This window comes from Lonchura striata, chromosome 1 (assembly GCF_046129695.1).
Source record: "Lonchura striata isolate bLonStr1 chromosome 1, bLonStr1.mat, whole genome shotgun sequence".
Classification (NCBI taxonomy): Eukaryota; Metazoa; Chordata; class Aves; order Passeriformes; family Estrildidae; genus Lonchura; species Lonchura striata.
Genome location: NC_134603.1, coordinates 85,175,241 through 85,194,473, shown reverse-complemented (window position 1 = coordinate 85,194,473; position 19,233 = coordinate 85,175,241). Strand labels below are relative to the sequence as shown.

Sequence of the window (19,233 nt, the reverse complement as noted above, 5' to 3'; positions counted from 1 at the left end):
ACTGATTTTGTATTCATAATGCAAACCCTACTTATGCCAGGCTCTTTGTTTCTTATGATAAGTGATCAATATTTCATTTTCTCTGAAAGAGTGGAAAGTTTCATTTGTCTGTCACTTGTCCTCTACAGCTGTAGCATAGCAAACAATAAACATTCACCAAGAACCCACTAGATGGAAAAAAAAAAAAAGGAAAAAAAAGCCACACCAAAACTCAGCTTCAACTTTGCCATCATAGGTGTGGGTTCAGTTCATCTGTAGAAAGCCAGCTACCTTAATGTAATGAACAATCATAAAAGGATATAAGCTAAATAGGCAAAGTGATAGAGTTCAAAGGTCAGAGACCCAAGCAATTCAGGGCATGCTATGAACAGGAGCCTTTGAAGACCTTTGCTCCTCTTAGTCAGAAAAGGTTGATCAGTCATGATTTTTAATGACTGCTTACTCTCATAAACCAGCCATTTATTGGTTATGCTTTGTCCTGTGCTGTTATAGTCTCAAGCATTTCTAATCCTAGGATCTTGAATATTTAAATACTACCTTAAAGTGTGGTCAGTTATTTAATTCCAACGTTTCTGTCCAGAGACAACAGAGTTGCTAAAATTAATTATAAGGATACAAAGATAATCATTTAAAAACAGACAGGGAAATTATATGCCCTTAGTAAAGCAGCTTTTGTGTTTACAAAAGTGAAGCTGTAATGTATGAGACATGTTGTATTGTTTAATTCATTTTATTGTGTGTGCTTATTGAAGCAAGACTAATTGTGTTGTTTTGTCAATGTATTGTGAAAAGCAAATCGCTCAGTAGCATAAAACCATCACTTGCGTGACCTTCGAGACCCACAAAGAATAACTACTCCGTAGCTTGTCTTGAATATTGATTGGTAGTTTTTTCACATGATCAAGCTGTATTTTTAAGTTAATAATTTTATTTTCATTATGAAGGTTTTTTTATGAAAAGTGATGGACTGGAAATGTTAGTTATAAAATCACTGTTTATAAATATAAACAAATCACTGATTGGAAACAGATAGGAGTTGTTGAACAGTCCTGGTGGAAGCAGTTGGAAACACTCAAGCAGTGGGGAAAGGATAGCTCACTGCTTCTTTTCTGTTTCCAAAGCAATAGCCTTAATTTAAAAATACCACACTTACAATGTCTGTACCCCTTATACAACAGTTTGATTTTGAAAGCAGATCCTCTTGTCTGAAATTATGCTTTTAAATATTCTGAAAGAAATACAGGTGGGTTACATGAGAATTCTTCCAAGCAGCAAAACTAGCTTCCAAAATTTCCATGTCTAGTCCTTTCTTACCCTACAAATTGCTCCCTCATATATGCCAAAAACATTGAAGGCTTTATTTATGCAGGTTCTTTTTTGGTTAAAGTGGTCTGGTTCGTAGCAGGGCTCCAGGAAAGATGTGAGTACAGCTATGGTGGAACTCCTAAACTGCCCTGTGAGGTGGAGAACTGCCAACTGCAGCCATGAGGCAGTGGATCTTTTTCTTAATCTAATGTTAGCTCAAAAGAGAATATTGTACATTGAAAGTAACAATTATTTGTCATAAACTGTTTTGAGCAACAAATACTGTAAATGTTGAGCAGTTCAGCATTTTTTCTAAGGAGCAGAAACAATAGTCTGGCCATAAGGAAAGGAAAGCAGGAGCTGGGCGTGATAGCCAGGCTGCTAGAGGCTGTGACCTTAGTGATGAGGTGTACAGCCCCACAGGATCCAAGTATGGTGAGCAGAGCATATCTTGTGTTGGAAACCTGCAGTCAAGAGTATTATTGTATAGGTCAACCCTAACCTAGTGCATAAGCTGTTGGGTTTGATTTGGTTCCATAAATGAACGTTTCTAAACAAATGGGATGATTATGTCTCCAAAACATGGACATGAATGGTGCTTTTGAAGTTTCATCTCTTCATGCCCCTCTGGTAATGGAATCGTTCCTCAGGTGACTGGGTTAGAAACATACTGCTACTTAGAGAAGCTGCTTCTACCTCCTGAGCTGCTACTGCTCTAGGTGATGTTGTGGGTTCCAGTTACTGCTTGATTTGGAAGTGTTTCCTTATGAAATCTCTGAATTTGATTTTGAGTGGAAATCTGTGCCCTAGTAATTGAAGTGTTTGATATTTGGATCCGTGAACTATAGAAGCTCAGAGTGTTGGGTGGCCTCCCTAATGGGGAGAATGCTGACAGAAGCAGCCAGCATTCAAGAGTGGGCATGTGGTAAATGGAAGCATCTGAAAGATTTAGGGTAAGAGCACTAAATGAGGTGTTTCTCACTAGTTCGCATCAGATCTGTTGCATTTCTGTTTCACAATGCAATTATTTGCTCCTTTCTTTCCTCATTTGGAAGTCGCTTCTTTGACATTGTCATATGAGAGGTGGATGGTCATCTCTACCCTTTGGGTTGCTACTGAGGAGAAAGAAAATTAGCAAGTTAGCAACCACAAATCTCTCTTCTCCATGTGCATTACCTGCCCTAGGAGCACTACACAGTTAGTGGGTTCCCTGCATACCTGTGTCTCAGTAATGGGAAAACCGTTTACTCATCAACATGCTTATGGCTCCCAGGCAGCCAGTGTCTCTAGAAGGGAAGCTTTGTGATAAGCCAGAGAAGATCCATAAAATACTTAAATAAATCCCTAATCTGGATTCAGGAAACTTGACACATTTCATCTGTGTTTGTGTGTCAGCAAATTAACAGTTATCAGCAAATAAATATTGTCATTGTGATGGATTCTTTTAAAACCAAATGGTAGCATCACTATCAAAGCTTTTTTTGCTTGTCCAACCTTTAATTGCTTTATCTGACTTCATCCATTATGTCAAGCTCTGTAGAAGCCGCAGCTGCTGCATTTTCCTGGGATTCTAGGAGTTCTTGATTTAGGTACACTAGATTGCAAGACCATTTTAATGTAAAGGTTCCAAAATGTAGTGAAGAGAATATATATGTAGAGAGGAATCCTCAGTAAGAGAAACTAGCCTAATAATCCTTTTTCTGGACTCTCTACAGCCAGCCTTTCAGTATGTATGTATTTGTTAAGATGTAGATGTTCATACCATTTGTGAAATATTATTGATTAGAAATAAATTTCTACATTCTAAAAACTTAAAGTATTTTAATGGTAAGAATGTTTGGATGCTGTTCTGATTCATTCTGAGTGATGGGAGTCAAACTCATCTTTCTCTCAAGTTTTATCAGTGTCCTTGTGGGCATCTTAAGCCTTATTGACTGTTTCTAGTATGGTATTTGCCCTAATCAATTTAAAAGAAAAAATAAATATGCAGTTGTGTATAGGCCAGGTATAAGAATACAAAATGACTGTGATGCAGAATGCTAATTCAAATGGTATGTGAAGCCAAGCATAAATATAATAAACAGATTTGAGTCACCAAATACAGAACACTTTAGTCCTAGCTGCAAAGGGACGCAAATAAGATGATGGGGTTTTAGTAGAAAGCTGCAATTTACAGGTCAGAATATAATAGTAACCCTTCACTGTGAAAATTGGAATTAACCTTGGAAGTACTGGATTGTTTACAGTTTATATACTATTTCTGGTGAAGAAGAAAAGTTTGTAAAAAAGCTTCCTGTAGTTTTCAAGAGTTAAAAATGGTGCTTTTCAAAGTGTGCTTTATTCTCTTCCATTACTGCATCTCACTATATTTTCATCTGGTGATGCCTACACAGATAGCATTACTAGGGTTTTTTACAGGTTCACACAGGATTTTATTCCAATTTTAAATTTTCTTAGAAGCTGAGGTGTTTTATTTGCTTTCTGTGAAATTCTTAGTGACTGTCATGTCTGTTGAACTTACCTAGGGAATTTTCTACTTGCATGTTTTTTTATCAGAGTGCTTGATTTTTATTTTTTTAATCTTGCCTGAGATTAATAGCAGAGCCTATTAATCCATAAAAGTCCAGGATCCATAAAAACCATATGAACTTCATTAGTTATCATTCTAGTAATTTAAACTGGTTTCCAGTAAAGATTAGTATTAGGAAAACTTAAAGTAGATTGAGGAGGAGAAGTTTTCTTTAATCAGATAAAAAATAGATATGGAATGTGTCTTGTATATAAAACAGTAAAATCAGTAAAGCAATTTTCCTAAAATACTAATTTTTTGGAGGAATAAATCACATGGTGGTGGTGGGAGATTTAAAGTAAAATATAGAAAAATGTTGAAGCTAGATGTCATGCACTTCAAAGTAGCAAAATTTTGAAAAAGGCACTTACCCATGTGAGTTTATGGGATGCAGTATTGTAAGTTTGGTTTCCATCTTATGTGATGTCAGAAGTCATATTACTGTTGAAACAAAGTATTGAGATTACTCAAGTGAGCAAAGTAAACTAAAAATCAGGTTCTTTCCTTACCTATTTACTACCTATTACATTTTTACATTAAGCTGTAGATTTAAGAAGTAATTTATATGGAAATACTCCCAAAGTCTTTTACTTACATAATGGTCTTGTTGATGTAGAAATTGTATTCTCATTTAGCAAAATTTCTACTCAATGTCCTTGATGTATTGTTTAAGGTATGTGGGTATTTATTAGAGCAGCTATTTCTGAAGAATATATTCTGAATACCTCATTTTCAGCAATAAGTTGTAAAAAGTTTTTATATTCTTCATAAGAAATGTTGTAAACTTTTCAAGGGAAAAACATAATTCAATGTGTTAGTATTTTATACTTCATCTGCTCCTCACTTTTTTTTACATAGATTCTTGGAAGAGTTTAGACTTTCACCCTAGCAACACTTGCTTGGTTTTAACCTAATTTATATAAAAGTGCCATAGACCTTTCACACTTAAATATGTCTCTTTTTTATTTTCTTTTTGTTTTTTTTGTTTTTTTTTTTTTTTCTTTAGGTAGCTCTGGTGCAGTGGACAGAGAGTGTGGGTCTCACTCTGGTTAACAGGGATCTGACTTCAATGCAGCTGAAGACCCCTGGTGGACACATCTTGACATACTATATCCTGCAGATCTTCCCCTTCACTTCTGAGAGCAAGCGCATGGGCATCATAGTTAGGGTAATTTCGGGGATTTTTCTGGGTGTTTAGTTTGATTTTTAAAAAAATGCTGGCAGATCAGACTAATTCAGTCCTTCTGCAACAGAAAATACTACAGAAATTCATTGATTACATTTGCCTGTGTGTGGATTCACTGAATATGCAATGAATGTTGCATCATTAACATTTGTAATAAGTATTTAAAATAAGTTATTTGTAAATTTTTAGTTACCAGGTATTTCAAAGACACAGAGCTTTCTCTTTTGGGTTGGTATTTGCCACCCAAGAAACAAAATACAGGTTAGAGGGGACATAACAGTGATATTTTAAAATTTAGTTTAGGGATGCTGAGAATCTGTTATGCTTGTTGACTTCCATTAGAACTGGTCCTCTTACATGGAAATAGTGGACATGTATCTCAGTGGAATCAGAGATAACACTGGATATAGTAACATCAGGTAATAAAACTTACCAACTTCTTGGCAAGGTACTCTGTCTTTTTTAAATAGGAATCTATTGAGTGCTTCAGAAGGCAATTAAGTTAATGGTAGGCAATTGTTTTGACTTTATAAACAGATATTCCTCCCCTCCGCCATCCCTTCCCATTTCTTTTGTAAAATTTTAGGATGAATCTTCAGGAGAAATTACATTTTATATGAAGGGTGCAGATGTTGCCATGTCCACTATTGTACAGTACAATGATTGGTTAGAAGAAGAGGTAAGAAAGAAAATCAACATTTACAAAAATTAAAATTTTATAAAAAATTTAAATCTTAAATGTATCACATGTTATTGGGATATGTTTAAAGGATAATCTGAGGCAATGCAGGAATGGATTTTGAACTTCAGTTATGCATATCCTGAATGGGTTTTAAGGGATTAAAACTATTTCCAATTCCTGAGTAACATACAAGAAAAACGAAGGTGGTAGTAGTAGTAGGACATGTTCCTACTTAAAATGAGGAAAGTTGTTTTTCATTGACTGACCTTTCACATAAAACTTAATTACTTCTAATAAGTATTCTGCTATAAATCTTTTTATCCCTTTTTGATCAAAATCTGCAGTGAGGTATGATTATGAATTAGAGACTTTGACAAGCATTGCGTCCAAACTATTTTTTTGTTACCACATTTATTAAACTTAAAATAAAATAGTTAGTGCCTGAATTTCAAACCTGATTAATTTTTTTTCACTATGTGTTCTAGTAGGTACCAGCAATTATCTTTTTTTTTGACCCTACATACAGCCAATATGTTAATAAAATGATTACACCATGTATGTTCATAATGGTATTGGCAATATGAATCAATATCTGCTGCAGGGCAGTTTGATTTATTTGAGGACATGAATAAATTAAACTCCCTCAAGACCTAGCAAAATGTCATAAAAATTACTTTTGGCGATAATGATGCACAATTAATTGTAAAATACTTGTTTAATTTATTTAGCTTTATGAGGTCAAATCAATAAGTGTTTGCACTGGAGAGCCTTGTTTTTCATTAAGATATGCTATTCCATGGCTATTTTTAATGTGTAGATGCTTTTCTGATAAGAGATACGTTTAGTGAAAAAAGAAATGTAATTCTGTTATATGCCTCAAAAGCAGTTTTGATTTATTTTAAAGCTTCAACCTAAAAGAAATTTTCTTTAAGCTAGGAGAGGAGATCTAATTGACTTACTAATAGCAAACCACTTCATGTGGGGGACCTGAAATATAATTGCCTTTCATACTGTTTATGGCTTCTCCAGAGTATTTTAAAAGTCTAAAGAAACACCAAAGCTACAGATACACCATGTTAGCATACGGTATAAAGCACAAACACAGGACTGAATATTTGCATAAATGTTCTGTGCTTTGCTTCATTTAGTGTGGTAATATGGCACGAGAAGGACTGCGCACACTGGTTGTTGCCAAAAAATCACTTACTGAAGAACAATATCAAGATTTTGAGGTATGAAAGGACAGAATGATCTTGCGCTTTACCATGTTTAATTACTTCAAGGACAACATTCGTCTATTTTACTTTTTAAAGTTGCAAAAAAAGATTATTCATATTTAAAAAATAGATAATTAAAATATTGTCCACAATCTGTTAAAGGCTTTGTCATTCATTATTGATGGTTCTGCAGACATATGTAGGATCCTGTTTGCTTTATTATTGGCTTGGACAGTGTTTTCCTAGAAGCTATTATAATGTTATTTTTGTAGCTTCTGTATGACCTAAAAAATCTACTTGTTCTCAAAGATAAGGCCTTTCCTCCTAAGAAGCTGTGATGCCTCATTCTTAATTGTTCTTCAGGAGGCATTTTCTTTAGGTGCATTGTCAGAAGAGCCCTGTATAACATTGGGTGTAATGTAAAATTGCTCCTTTAGTCTTGTTCTTCATTAAAGATATTTAAAGACAAACATTTAGCTTAATGGATCCATGCTGTGGTTTTGTGTTTGTGCAAACAGAGTCGATATAACCAAGCAAAGCTAAGCATACATGATAGAAACCTGAAGGTTGCCGCTGTTGTAGAGAGTTTGGAGCGAGAAATGGAATTACTGTGTCTCACTGGAGTAGAAGATCAGCTGCAAGCAGATGTTAGACCTACTCTAGAGATGCTAAGGAATGCTGGAATAAAGGTATTTAACACATATTGCTGACCAATACATAATTTATATTTGTCTGTATTTAAGTTCTTTCGAAGTAAGAAATGTGTCAAGTCCAAAGCACATTCTGAGCATGAACTAGCAGAAACAAACAAGACACTGTGTGCAATGTTCCCTTGCCTACAAGAGGTTTCATCAATCTCAAACTTACTTCTGTAGGAAAACTACCAATGGATAGATGTAAGTTTGTCTCAGTCATTTATCCCTTGGCTGTCTACAGTAAACGGTCCTTGCTGACACTAAATGAGTTTGGCACAAGATTTGTGTGACAACAATGTTTTCAGGTGTGGCACTCATAAAAAGTTTCAGCAAAGATCAAAACATGAATTATTTGAACTAGAATTCAGAACTGTCCTTGGAGTTTGTTCAGTTTGTATTAAAGGGATGGCATGAAAAGTCATGCAGAAAAGTTTGTTTGCTAGACACCTATCAATTGCACATATACAAGTAATCCATTTATTTGAGGGAGGGTTTCAAGTAAATATATGAACAATATCTGAGGAGAGGGAGCAAGATTATAAACGTTTTGCTTTAAGCAGTGTCCAGATCTGCTTCAAATAGTTGTAATGACTTTGCATTGGTTAAACTGAGTCAGAAACAGTGGGATATTTTGCATATGCTGCTTGTGCTTTACTTCAGCCCCTGCACTATCTGCTGGAAGGGCAGCTCAGAAACACAAAGCAAACCAGGAGAATTTTGAAATGCAATGACAACAATTTCTTTACACTGGTGATTGAGTCATCTTACTAACTAGTCATTGTACTAACAAACCTTCTTGGTGTTAAGGGGCTGAGAGAGCTGTCACACGTTGGGAACATAACAACTTTATCCCTTAATCTTTACTGCCTTCTCAGTTCTGCATGATCAGTGGCAAGATCTCTTTGGACTGTTGGGACTGTAGCTCATGCTCCCAAGATTTTTTGTCTCATGGCTTGGCTGCTGCTTCCTGAGATTATCACCAGGGTCAAAGACTGTTGTGTTGCATCATTTTGCTCACAAATGTCATCTGTATCCTCACTTTTCTGATCAAGGTAATATCAGGGCCATAGAGAAAGGATTTTATGCTTCCCCAGAGCTTAACTTTGCCTTCATATATATTGAGACATTGGCCCTCGTGAGAATGGAAGGGGAATGGAGCTGTAAAAAGTAAAGACAGTTTTTTTTCTGCTTTGCATACTATTGCAGTAAAAACTGTTAGTTATTTTTACTTTAAAATGCACAAGTCAGTATACTTTCTTGGATAATCTAATCCAAGGTGCCAGAGAAAACTTGGAGAGAGATGTAATTTCGATTTAGAGAACAGACATGCTAATGTCCAAAGAAGTAAACTCTTCCATTTTTTGCAGATATGGATGTTAACAGGAGATAAACTGGAGACAGCAACTTGCATTGCAAAAAGTTCTCACTTAGTGTCCAGAAATCAAGATATTCATATTTTCAGACCTGTAAGTATAGTTCTAACTTTTTTTGTTGGCTCATCTTGATACAGTTCATACAGTGTTGCTGTATTCAGTTAGTAGTTGGCTGGCTGTTGAAAGTTGTTGGGTTATTGTACTGAGTATCATTCAGTTGTTACTCAAGGCAGTAAAATTGCAAAGCATTTAAGGGTGTTGTTTTCTAGCATTGTTGATGTGCTGTAGAAATGTTTGTAGCCATGTGTGGGTGACCCAGGTTGAACACACATTTTACACCCTTCATAACAGACATAGCATACCTCTAAATAGTGATGGAGGGCTCTGTGTGAGGTGAGGTGCTGAGCCACCAGGAACTGTCCATGCATTTAGGCTGTCTGAATGTCATTCTTGCTTGTTTTAGCATTTTCTTTGAAAGAACTCTTTAGACTCAAGCAGAATTAATCCCGAATGAAACTGAAAACATCCCCTGTATAAACTGAGATCAAATTAGTATGAGAAAATTTTTTCACATTATTATATATATGTGCTTTTTACCAACAGACTGTTTAAATAAGTGTTAGAAAGGTAAACTGAATCTTCTTCTATATGTTTTATATGCATACTATTCACTTGACTGAAGCCAAACAAAAATAGATTTTCCAGACATTGATTGATGCTGTGTGATCAGACATAATGCATCTGTTTGTTCCAAATGAGCCACTTGCACCTACAGAAATAATTATATGAATATAATTTACATGTAAATGTATTTTCTTCTGAAGCATCAGAATGGTAAATTAGGCCCTGCAGACTACTATTTGCAATTAAATTATTAATGCTTCTGATAAAACTTCAGATCAATTTTTGTTGACCTTTCCATGTAGTAACACCACAAATTAAGTCTTCCTAAACAAAATGTATTTAGTTGAGTCAGATTTTTATTTTCATTACCTTGACTGGTAATAAGAAACCAGCATAAAACTGTGTTAAATTAGAATATGACGTTTAAATTAGCTAGAAAATGCATTTATACAGAATTACTTCTGTGGCTGTACTTGTTGCAAAGAAATAACTACTAAATTAATGTAAGAAAATATCAAGCACTGTAGCACTTCTCCTGTAGTTATAAATAAGACAGATAAAACCTTTTGTTACCTTCTTTCCAAAAAGCTGTGTTTTGTTTTTAACAAAACTGTTTATTCTTAGAAGTCTCAGCTTCTATAATCTGTAATTCTGGAGGTATTTACAAATTTTTTTAAAAATTAGGTTGAAATGTAGAACAGAGAGGAAAATCACTGCTCATCAGTGTGCACAAGTGCTGACATCTCTTCATCTCTGCAATGCAGAAAGAATTTATTAGGCCAGCACAGTCTGGTATTCCTAACAGCTGTCAGACAAGGAGGTTTCTCTTTTCATGCTTAATTGTGGGAAAGAAGGAAAAAAAATCTGAATTGGAGCATGTCTATGAGTTTTTCTCTTTGCAGGGGCTTTTTAATGTAACTCAAATTTTATGGGTAGTAGAACACATCTGGAGAGAGAAAGATTCTTTGAACTGCATCTGGCTGGGTAGTAGTGGGTCAAGGACAAAACTTCACATTCAATGTAATTAAGATTCGTATATCTTAAAAGTTATTTAATCAATGTGATGTGTTGAGAGAGACAAAATTAAAAGTGTAATCAGAGCTTGTGTTTTATTCTGTGCTTGGAACTTTGTGTAGCGTGATAGCTCTAAAATACTTTGATATTTATTGGAAAAAAATAAACCAAACCAAATTAAAAACAAAACAAAACAAACAAAAATACAAAACCAACAAAAACCTCACAACCACACCCAAACCTGCCAGTCTCCTCAAAATCTGGTTATAATGTCAATTTTTTATATTCTGTTTATAGTTCAGAACCTTCTAAAATGCATTTAGTAAGATTTGCATTTCATAGCTGGGCTTTTCTGAAACAATTATGTAACTTTTAAAAATCTGTTATGTAATTCTTTCATATTATGCCACTTGATCTTGTCTTCAGAGTCATGCAAGATCTAAAAGGATTAGTAGTAATGAGCGTCCTTATGACCCTTTGAAATCTGTGCCTGGTTACCAAAACTGAAGGAACAATTAATAGGAACAGTTTATGTTATTCTAAGAGCATATTTTAATAAACAAAACAGTTGAGGTTTGCTTGGAAAATTTTTCTATTTTTCTTTAGACCTGCCAGGATGAAGACTCAGGCCAGCTCAAAATTCAGATATTTTAATGTCATTAATTCATTACTAATTTACCCTTGCACACTTTGGTGAGGAAACCACTTAAACCAACTACATGGATTTTACTTGTTTGAGGATTACTCTTTCACTTCATAAGATTTGAGGTTTATAGTCAAATTCCACAGGTATTAGACTTGCAATGGTATAAAACCCTTGAACCAAGGTTTCTGGGTATGAGTTGTCAAAACTTAATTTGTTTAGGCATGGGTTTTTTTAAAGAATTTAACAAAATCTTTTAACTGAGTTTTTTTTATTGAAGGTTGTCACTCGAGGAGAGGCTCACTTAGAACTAAATGCTTTTAGGAGGAAGCATGACTGTGCCTTGGTGATATCTGGGGACTCACTTGAGGTAAAAACTTGGTTTCTGTCAAATTATTTATATGCTTATGGTCAGAAAGTAATGTATCAGCATCTTCACGCTTTTTTTTCAAGTATTTGCCCGTATTTTAAGTAGTCCTTAGAGATACTTTTGCTTATCACTGAGTGCAAATTAGATGATGTATGTTGTAGATGTGCAAATGTTACTGGGTTTCTAGTCTTCTATACAGTAACAGAATGGAATTTGTATACAGCATGTTTTAGTACTGTCTATTTTCTTAACCTCAAAGCACATTGCTGCTCAAAGGGACATTCTCTTTGATTTTAAAAATAATAAAGCTACAGTCAGGAGAATATTTTTTTTCTCCCAGTTAGATGTTGTACATGGAAAACATCAAAAAATCTATATATTGTGTTTTTGTGTTGGGCTATATGTATTTAATTGTAAATAAATCGAAGCATCTTTTTTTTCCTCAGGTTTGTCTGAAGTATTATGAGCATGAATTTGTAGAGCTGGCTTGTCAGTGTCCTGCTGTAGTGTGCTGCCGATGCTCTCCCACCCAGAAAGCCCACATCGTGAAACTGTTACAGCACCACACCGGGAAACGCACATGTGCAATAGGTAACTCTTGTCACAATCCTCGGAGTAAAATCTGTGATAAATGTAATCAGCAGGTGGCACCAGAGAGAAATAGCTGAAACAAAACCAGAGAGACTTGATCCCTCTACCAGCAGCCAGGTATTGCATAGTTACGGCACAAAATGCCATTCCATGAGAAAGGTGTGTTTATCTGCTTGGTTCTGCAGGAAAGTCTTGATTAGTGAAGTAATTAATCCTAAATCATAGATTAATTGTACGAATTTAAAGGCATGTAAGAGGTTTCTCAAATACTGTAATGCCAGGAGAATAAAACCTCTGAAGAACTGAATATTGTAGTGACATTTTCCAGGTGACGGAGGAAATGATGTCAGCATGATCCAAGCAGCAGACTGTGGAATTGGAATTGAAGGCAAGGTAATGTTAACAGTTTCATTGTGAAATATGTGTTACATATAAGCCTAGTAGAATGGGATTGGAAGCTTTATTCTTAAACAGGTGTGAATTGATCATTTCTAATTAAGGTATACTGCAAAATTATAAGAATGCTTAGTCTTTAGTATTTTTGCATACAGAAAACATACAAATGTTTTCTGCTTTATCTTTTTAAAAGCAGGAAAGACTATAGTTGTTTCTGTGTAGCATTTACCTGGAAGAAGCAGGAGAAGCAATTAAACTTATTTGTTACAGCCCACTGCATCTTAGAATATGCACAAAAAAAATTGTCATGTCTCATTGCAGGGTTGATTTTCAAAGAAGGAACAAACTTTTAAAATTGCCTATTGCTTAGAATTTTGAAACTTGATACACATCTTTTACACTGAGCTTCATATTTGAAATATTTTTCTGTTTTTCTAGGAGGGAAAACAAGCTTCTCTAGCAGCAGACTTTTCTATCACACAGTTTAAACACATAGGTAGGCTACTGATGGTACATGGTCGAAACAGTTACAAAAGATCAGCAGCACTTGGTCAATTTGTCATGCACCGAGGCCTTATTATTTCAACTATGCAGGTATTTAAAACTTTGTTTTCTGAATTGTTAAAATCCCTATGTCTGTCTTTGAAATGTCACAAAACCTTAATTAACCAGTACTGTTATTTTTTCTATATTGTATTGTTTTGTATGTAGAATTATATTAAATAATTAATGATCTGCTTTTTGTAGGCTGTATTTTCATCAGTCTTCTACTTTGCATCTGTTCCCTTGTACCAAGGATTCCTAATGGTAGGGTAAGTCAAAGCAACAGTTATAATTTCTGGTAATAAATACAGCAAACTAACTGGTTAAATAACACCATGGGCTTGGTATCCTCCATGTTTTCCATGCATTCATCATGGGTACACTAACAAAACCTGGGATGAGTTTACCAAGAAAAGTCACACTAGGTTGCATATGCACTATATGAAGGGAGGAAGCCTCATTATCAGTTCTCTGGGGAGAGGGATCTGCATAGCCTTAGAAGATACCATAGCACCTGTGCACAGATGAGGGTGAAAACAATAAAGAAAATCTCCCAGACCAGACCAGCTTCAGCTGTCACACAGATTCATGTACAAATCTCAGTGAGAATCACAGGGTTTTGTGTTAAAAATGGAGCTGAAGCTACTATGAAATTTCCTCTACAAATGCTATATATCCAAGTTTGCCATATAGATTTCCATTAATGTGAATATGTGCAGCATTAGGAGCACCTTGGTCATGTTGCAGCAGCTGGTTTACTAATACGGTTCCCCAAGTTATACAGCTGAGAGCTGTGCATATGTTTGTGTTTGTCCGTGTCTTCTGTCCCTACTGACCTGAGAGCTTCTTTTTATTCTCCTTGTAAATAATAACAACTTAAATCAAGAGTAACTTAAATCTTAGTCAAACCATGGTCTGATTACATCAGACTTTGCAGAGGCAAACAGTAGACCTCTTTAAAAGGTTTGCAGTTAGGTTCTAAGTTCCAGGGAAGTACATGTGAAAGTGTGTATCTGGCATGCATAAAATTCAAAGCCTCTTAAAAAGCTGTTAAGACTCTTATACATCCACCAACCTACCTTCTCCAGGTTGTCCAGAATATAGGGCCTTTTTTTTTCTTCAGTTTTCATCCATCTAGTAGATGAATTTCAGTGTCAGTTCTTTAGACTGGTTGTCCAAAGTGCAAGTGCACATGGAGTGTGGTAAAAGCTTGGGTGATAGAAGAAAGAAATATGTTTATTGGTTTTGAGTGTATAAGACCTCTTTAACTTCTCACAACTGACAGCTCTCAGAACCACAAGAGCAGGTCGTTTGCATGTGAAAGCTTTGTTGATAAGCTGCCTAAGTACTAGGAAAAAGAATCAGTTTAATTTCACTTACATAAAAAGAATAATTGAACTCAGTACATCAGTATAAAATTATATCATACGAAAGTGTTAATGTGTGTTCTTCCTTTCTCCTAGGTATGCAACCATATATACTATGTTTCCAGTCTTCTCTTTAGTATTGGATCAAGATGTGAAGCCTGAAATGGCATTGCTATATCCAGAACTATATAAGGATCTCACAAAGGTATGAATGTCCTCAGTGCTCAGCTATAAACAAATACTAAAATTTCCAGTGTGCAAAACCGGGAATTGTTACAATCATTTCCTTAAGGTATTCCAAGCAAGACAGATCGCACAACTATTGCCAACTTCTGTACTATTAAAATAATCCACAGTACCAAACATTTTTATTAATTTTTATTCAATCATTTTTATTAATGCATTTCTCCAGTCACCAGTAGTTGTACTGAAATAATTCAAACCTGAAGGTATATTGATTAAGCAACATACTCTGTCCCAAAAATCTCTGATGTGGAGTTGTTTATGTTTATATTTTCACATCTTAGTTTTCCTTTTTAATTGGTGAATTTATAGATTTATTTTTTCCAAACATGCAGAAATTACTGCTGATGTCTCCAAAAACTGTCTTCTTTTAAATAACAGATATTTTTAACTGATATATCTGAACTCAGTCATCCATGGATACTGTTTCTTTGTATTTGCGCATACTTGCAAACAAGCAAAGTTTGTAATTTTGTTACACACGAGAGTGAAATAAATCTCAAGATTCTGTTTTAATAAGCTTTTTGAAAAGCACTTCTTCTTCATCCTTAGCTGTCAGCTAGGAAGGTTATGATAGAAGCAGACTGTCTTTTTTAGGAATAGTAAATTCTTCAAAGATGTTTCTAAAAGTTCAGAAGCAGTTAAAGGCTCTAGTCCAAAATTTTGAGTCTTTATCTCTTTAATTACACTAAATTAGCTATTACCTATGTTAGTCTGGGATCATTTTTTTTCTTCTGTTGGAGATCTTAGTTCTTTGCTTGAGAATCTTTGAAGTTTTTGATATTTCAGTCCATGATCAAACTTCAAAATGCATGGGCTTCACCTGCTAAACAAAGTCATAAGCTTGCCTCTGGAAAGTTGTTCACAGAACATAGAACTTACTACAGTAATGAAGAAGTGCTGATTCTTGCCTGTCCTAGAGTGATCATTTTTTGTGGTAAAATGGCTGCTTTGTTTGCTACTTTATCCCTTAAAATGTGTATCCTATCAACTTTTCAGTTCTAGCATATTTCATCAGTACCCTACCAGAATGCAAGAGTAATATCATATGTTCAGCATTTATTCTTTGATTTTTGCATATGTTTCAGTCTGTACCATTCACAATCAAAATATTTAACATTTATTTGCTAATAGTTGCTTGTTGAAAATTTGCAGTAGTCATAAATTTATTCTGTGAAATCAAATGGGCAGTTTATCTAACATTTAGAAGTTATGAGTAAATAATTGTAGATTTGCTTAAGGTTTTCAGTATGTACCCAATGCCATAGTTGTTTTGAAGACTACATTTTACAAATAAAAAATAAAATAATTTTACTGTATTTATCATTCTGAAAACTAGTCAGAGCATTGCAAGCTAAAATATCCCTCTGTTTAAGGCCTTAACGTCTTATTCCCAAATTTAGACTTTGTGTGATTTCTATACAAGCTTCAAATGAAGAATCATAAAAACAAGTAGAAGCTTTGTAGCCTTTGTAATTTCAAATACTGCTTAATTTATTTGTAAAATGTTTCTCTAGCAATGAATTATTAAAAATATATGAGCTGAGTAGATTTATTTTTTTTAAAGTTGTGTTTAACTGTCCTCTCACATGTTTTCCTTAGGGAAGATCTTTGTCATTTAAGACCTTCCTCATCTGGGTTTTAATCAGTATTTACCAAGGTAGGAGAGAGTCCTAATTTTGCCGAACTGAGAAATTTTTGTCTGAGATTAGCAATATTGTTTTTCAGCTGCAGGTTGAATTCCCAAAGCTTAACATTTCATCAGTAGTTATATATATTGCTTTCTGTTTATCTTGTAAATCGATATTCCTGTAGTGCACCAGGCCTATTCAAAACACAGCGTGATTGGTATTTTCATTGGTGCATGTCACCTAAAAAAGGACATGTTTTTAATTAAATGCTAATCCAGAAAAATTTTAGTGAGTGCTTATCACATGGCATATATTTACACAGTAGTTTTCTTTCATTGAATGACAGAAGTACTGTTGAAGAAATCTGAATTATGTAATCAGTTGAAAGTAATTACACTTTCAACAATATCTCATTTATTTGTAGCACTTGACAAAATGAGGTTAATTAACAGTTCATCAGCTATATTGCACTAAAAGGTGTTTAATTTTCTAATAGTTTTATTTCTATATGCCTTTACTTTGATTGGCTTATTTCACATGTACAAAATACAGTAAATATCCTTTAGAAACATCAGTGTTATAAAAATTCTTGGACAAATGTTCATAATGAGCAATCAAACATTCAGTGTGCAGTAAAAACTGATACAGTGAAATTTCACACAGAGTGTATTGCCAACCCTGTGTGCCTCTCCACCCCATCCAGGTGGTATTCTGATGTATGGAGCCCTGCTGCTTTTTGAATCTGAATTTGTGCATGTCGTTGCCATTTCCTTCACTGCCCTGATCTTGACTGAGCTCTTGATGGTTGCACTGACCATACGAACATGGCACTGGTTAATGGTGGTGGCTGAATTCCTCAGTCTTGGCTGCTATGTGGCCTCTCTTGCATTTCTAAATGAATACTTTGGTGAGTAGAAGTATTTTAGCAAAGAACAGTTTTATATTTTTAATAATGTTTTTCTCTTCCCTTTTTTTAAATTAAGAATAGGTCATATTTTGAAATAAAGCTCTCTTTATAAGAAATATAATTGAGTCCAAATTAGGCCTAATTACTGTTGGGTTAAAATATTCTCTTATGCTTTTCTCCTAAAATTCAACAATCTTTATCCTGTTTGTATGGTTTGTCTATACGATAAATTTTACTCAAACCACTCATGCCTTTTCCATCCTTGGTCTGATATTGACAGTCCAAACTGCATACCTTGAACTGGCTTTAAGATTTGCACTGTTGAAAATAAATATGATTTGTTAAAAATCGGGATCTTTTGCTGAATTGGTGCATTATTTTGTACACCAAAACAATGGGCCTCATTAGATCTAACTCGCAAGGCTAAAATTGATGAAGTATAGTTAGGGAGTGATGCAGCAGCCTAAAAGGAAAGATGTCTTATATAGGAACCATTGCTTCATAATTATAGTAAGCTTGTATTGAGCTTGCTTTGCTTTAAGTTTTGGTATGCCATGCTATGCCTTAAGGTACTGATGGTTTATAGTTCACAAGATGAAAGAACACATTTTAACTGCAAATCTTAGCAGTCAGGAATCTGAGCATCAAAATAATACATATTTCTTCTTGGATCAACTTATCCTTTAGTAAAAGTAAAGTATCTAGGTGTGATTTTACAAATGTAACTTAGAGGAATGTATGTAATAGCTTTAATTATACCTCACAAGGAGCAGAATGCAGCTTCTTCTCTGCCTTTTAGGATCTGATGTGTACTGAGTTGCCCTTCTTCACCTGTCCTTTCACATAGCAGACTTAAGCGTTACGTGGCAGTTTCTATAAATCTTACAATTCTGACTTCACTCTGTCAGTTCCCAGGTGTTCAGTGCTAGGGTAGTGTGTGTGCATTATATAATTATTTATTTAATCAGTAAGTGCTTCATTGCTTGTCCCAGGTGTTCTGGTACTTCCAAGATTTTTCAGGAGTCAAATTTTAGTGAAGAAACAACCCCGTTGGGCTTGGTACCTGTATTGTACATTATTTCAGGTTTGCCAGTGCACCCTTTTGTTTTCTCTGATGCTGATGGACAGATACATTGAGATTATTGGGTTGATTTTTGAATCTCCACAGTCAGATTACAAATTAAAGGAACAAACAAGAACAGATATAGGTACTTGCACTTGGGTCCAGACTTCCAGGAACTTCATAAAGCAGAACTTGCAGCTTCACGTTTGAAAGTCTGTAGTATTGGTGACAGCCAGTCCTTCTGTCCTTTCTGTTGTTGTTCTCTGAAAAACACTTTTAGATGATGTTCACAAAGGTGTAAAAACCACAGGAATTTTGCTTCTTGCAAATCTTTCCATAAAGGGGAGTGTTTTCCTCTCTGTGCTCTTATATTTGCTGGGCAAGCACAAGTAACTGAGTCCATAAATGCTTGCATGGCTTCTTGCAACCCAGAGACTTAACTTCTCTATTTTTGTATTTGTGAGTACTGAAAAGGCTGCAGTTTAATGATACTTCATAAAGATGCATTTTACTGTGTTTTTCACCAGTTAATCTGAGAAAATGCCTTTCTTTTAGTCTCACTTCTGCTTAATGCTTTATTCTTATTTAATCTGTCCTATTATAACTGGGCAGAGGGAGATTTTTTTGTGTATGTGTTGTAGCATAAACTTAAGTGATGGTTTGCAGTTCAAGATATAGGGCAACTTCTATGGATCAGGAAAAATCATCCAGATCAATACTGCTTAACTTCACTTGCAAATAAACTTATTTCAGTGATGTTGCTTATAAGGATCATCTCCTTCCAGAGAAATTATATGATGACATGGCACTCAAA

At 34.8% G+C, this 19,233-nt stretch overlaps 1 protein-coding gene across 2 annotated transcripts in view; it reads left to right on the top strand.

Moving 5' to 3' along the window:
- Positions 1-19,233, top strand: part of ATP9B (ATPase phospholipid transporting 9B) — a 157,131-nt gene that overhangs the window by 133,816 nt on the left and 4,082 nt on the right. For both annotated transcript variants that reach the window (XM_021553373.2, XM_021553372.2), the window contains exons 16-28: positions 4,881-5,042; positions 5,647-5,739; positions 6,891-6,974; positions 7,478-7,648; positions 9,022-9,120; positions 11,589-11,678; positions 12,125-12,269; positions 12,598-12,662; positions 13,104-13,259; positions 13,413-13,477; positions 14,672-14,780; positions 16,421-16,478; positions 17,153-17,356. In XM_021553373.2, the coding sequence (XP_021409048.1) occupies positions 4,881-5,042; positions 5,647-5,739; positions 6,891-6,974; positions 7,478-7,648; positions 9,022-9,120; positions 11,589-11,678; positions 12,125-12,269; positions 12,598-12,662; positions 13,104-13,259; positions 13,413-13,477; positions 14,672-14,780; positions 16,421-16,478; positions 17,153-17,356 (1,501 nt within the window). The remainder of the gene's footprint in view (positions 1-4,880; positions 5,043-5,646; positions 5,740-6,890; positions 6,975-7,477; positions 7,649-9,021; positions 9,121-11,588; positions 11,679-12,124; positions 12,270-12,597; positions 12,663-13,103; positions 13,260-13,412; positions 13,478-14,671; positions 14,781-16,420; positions 16,479-17,152; positions 17,357-19,233) is intronic.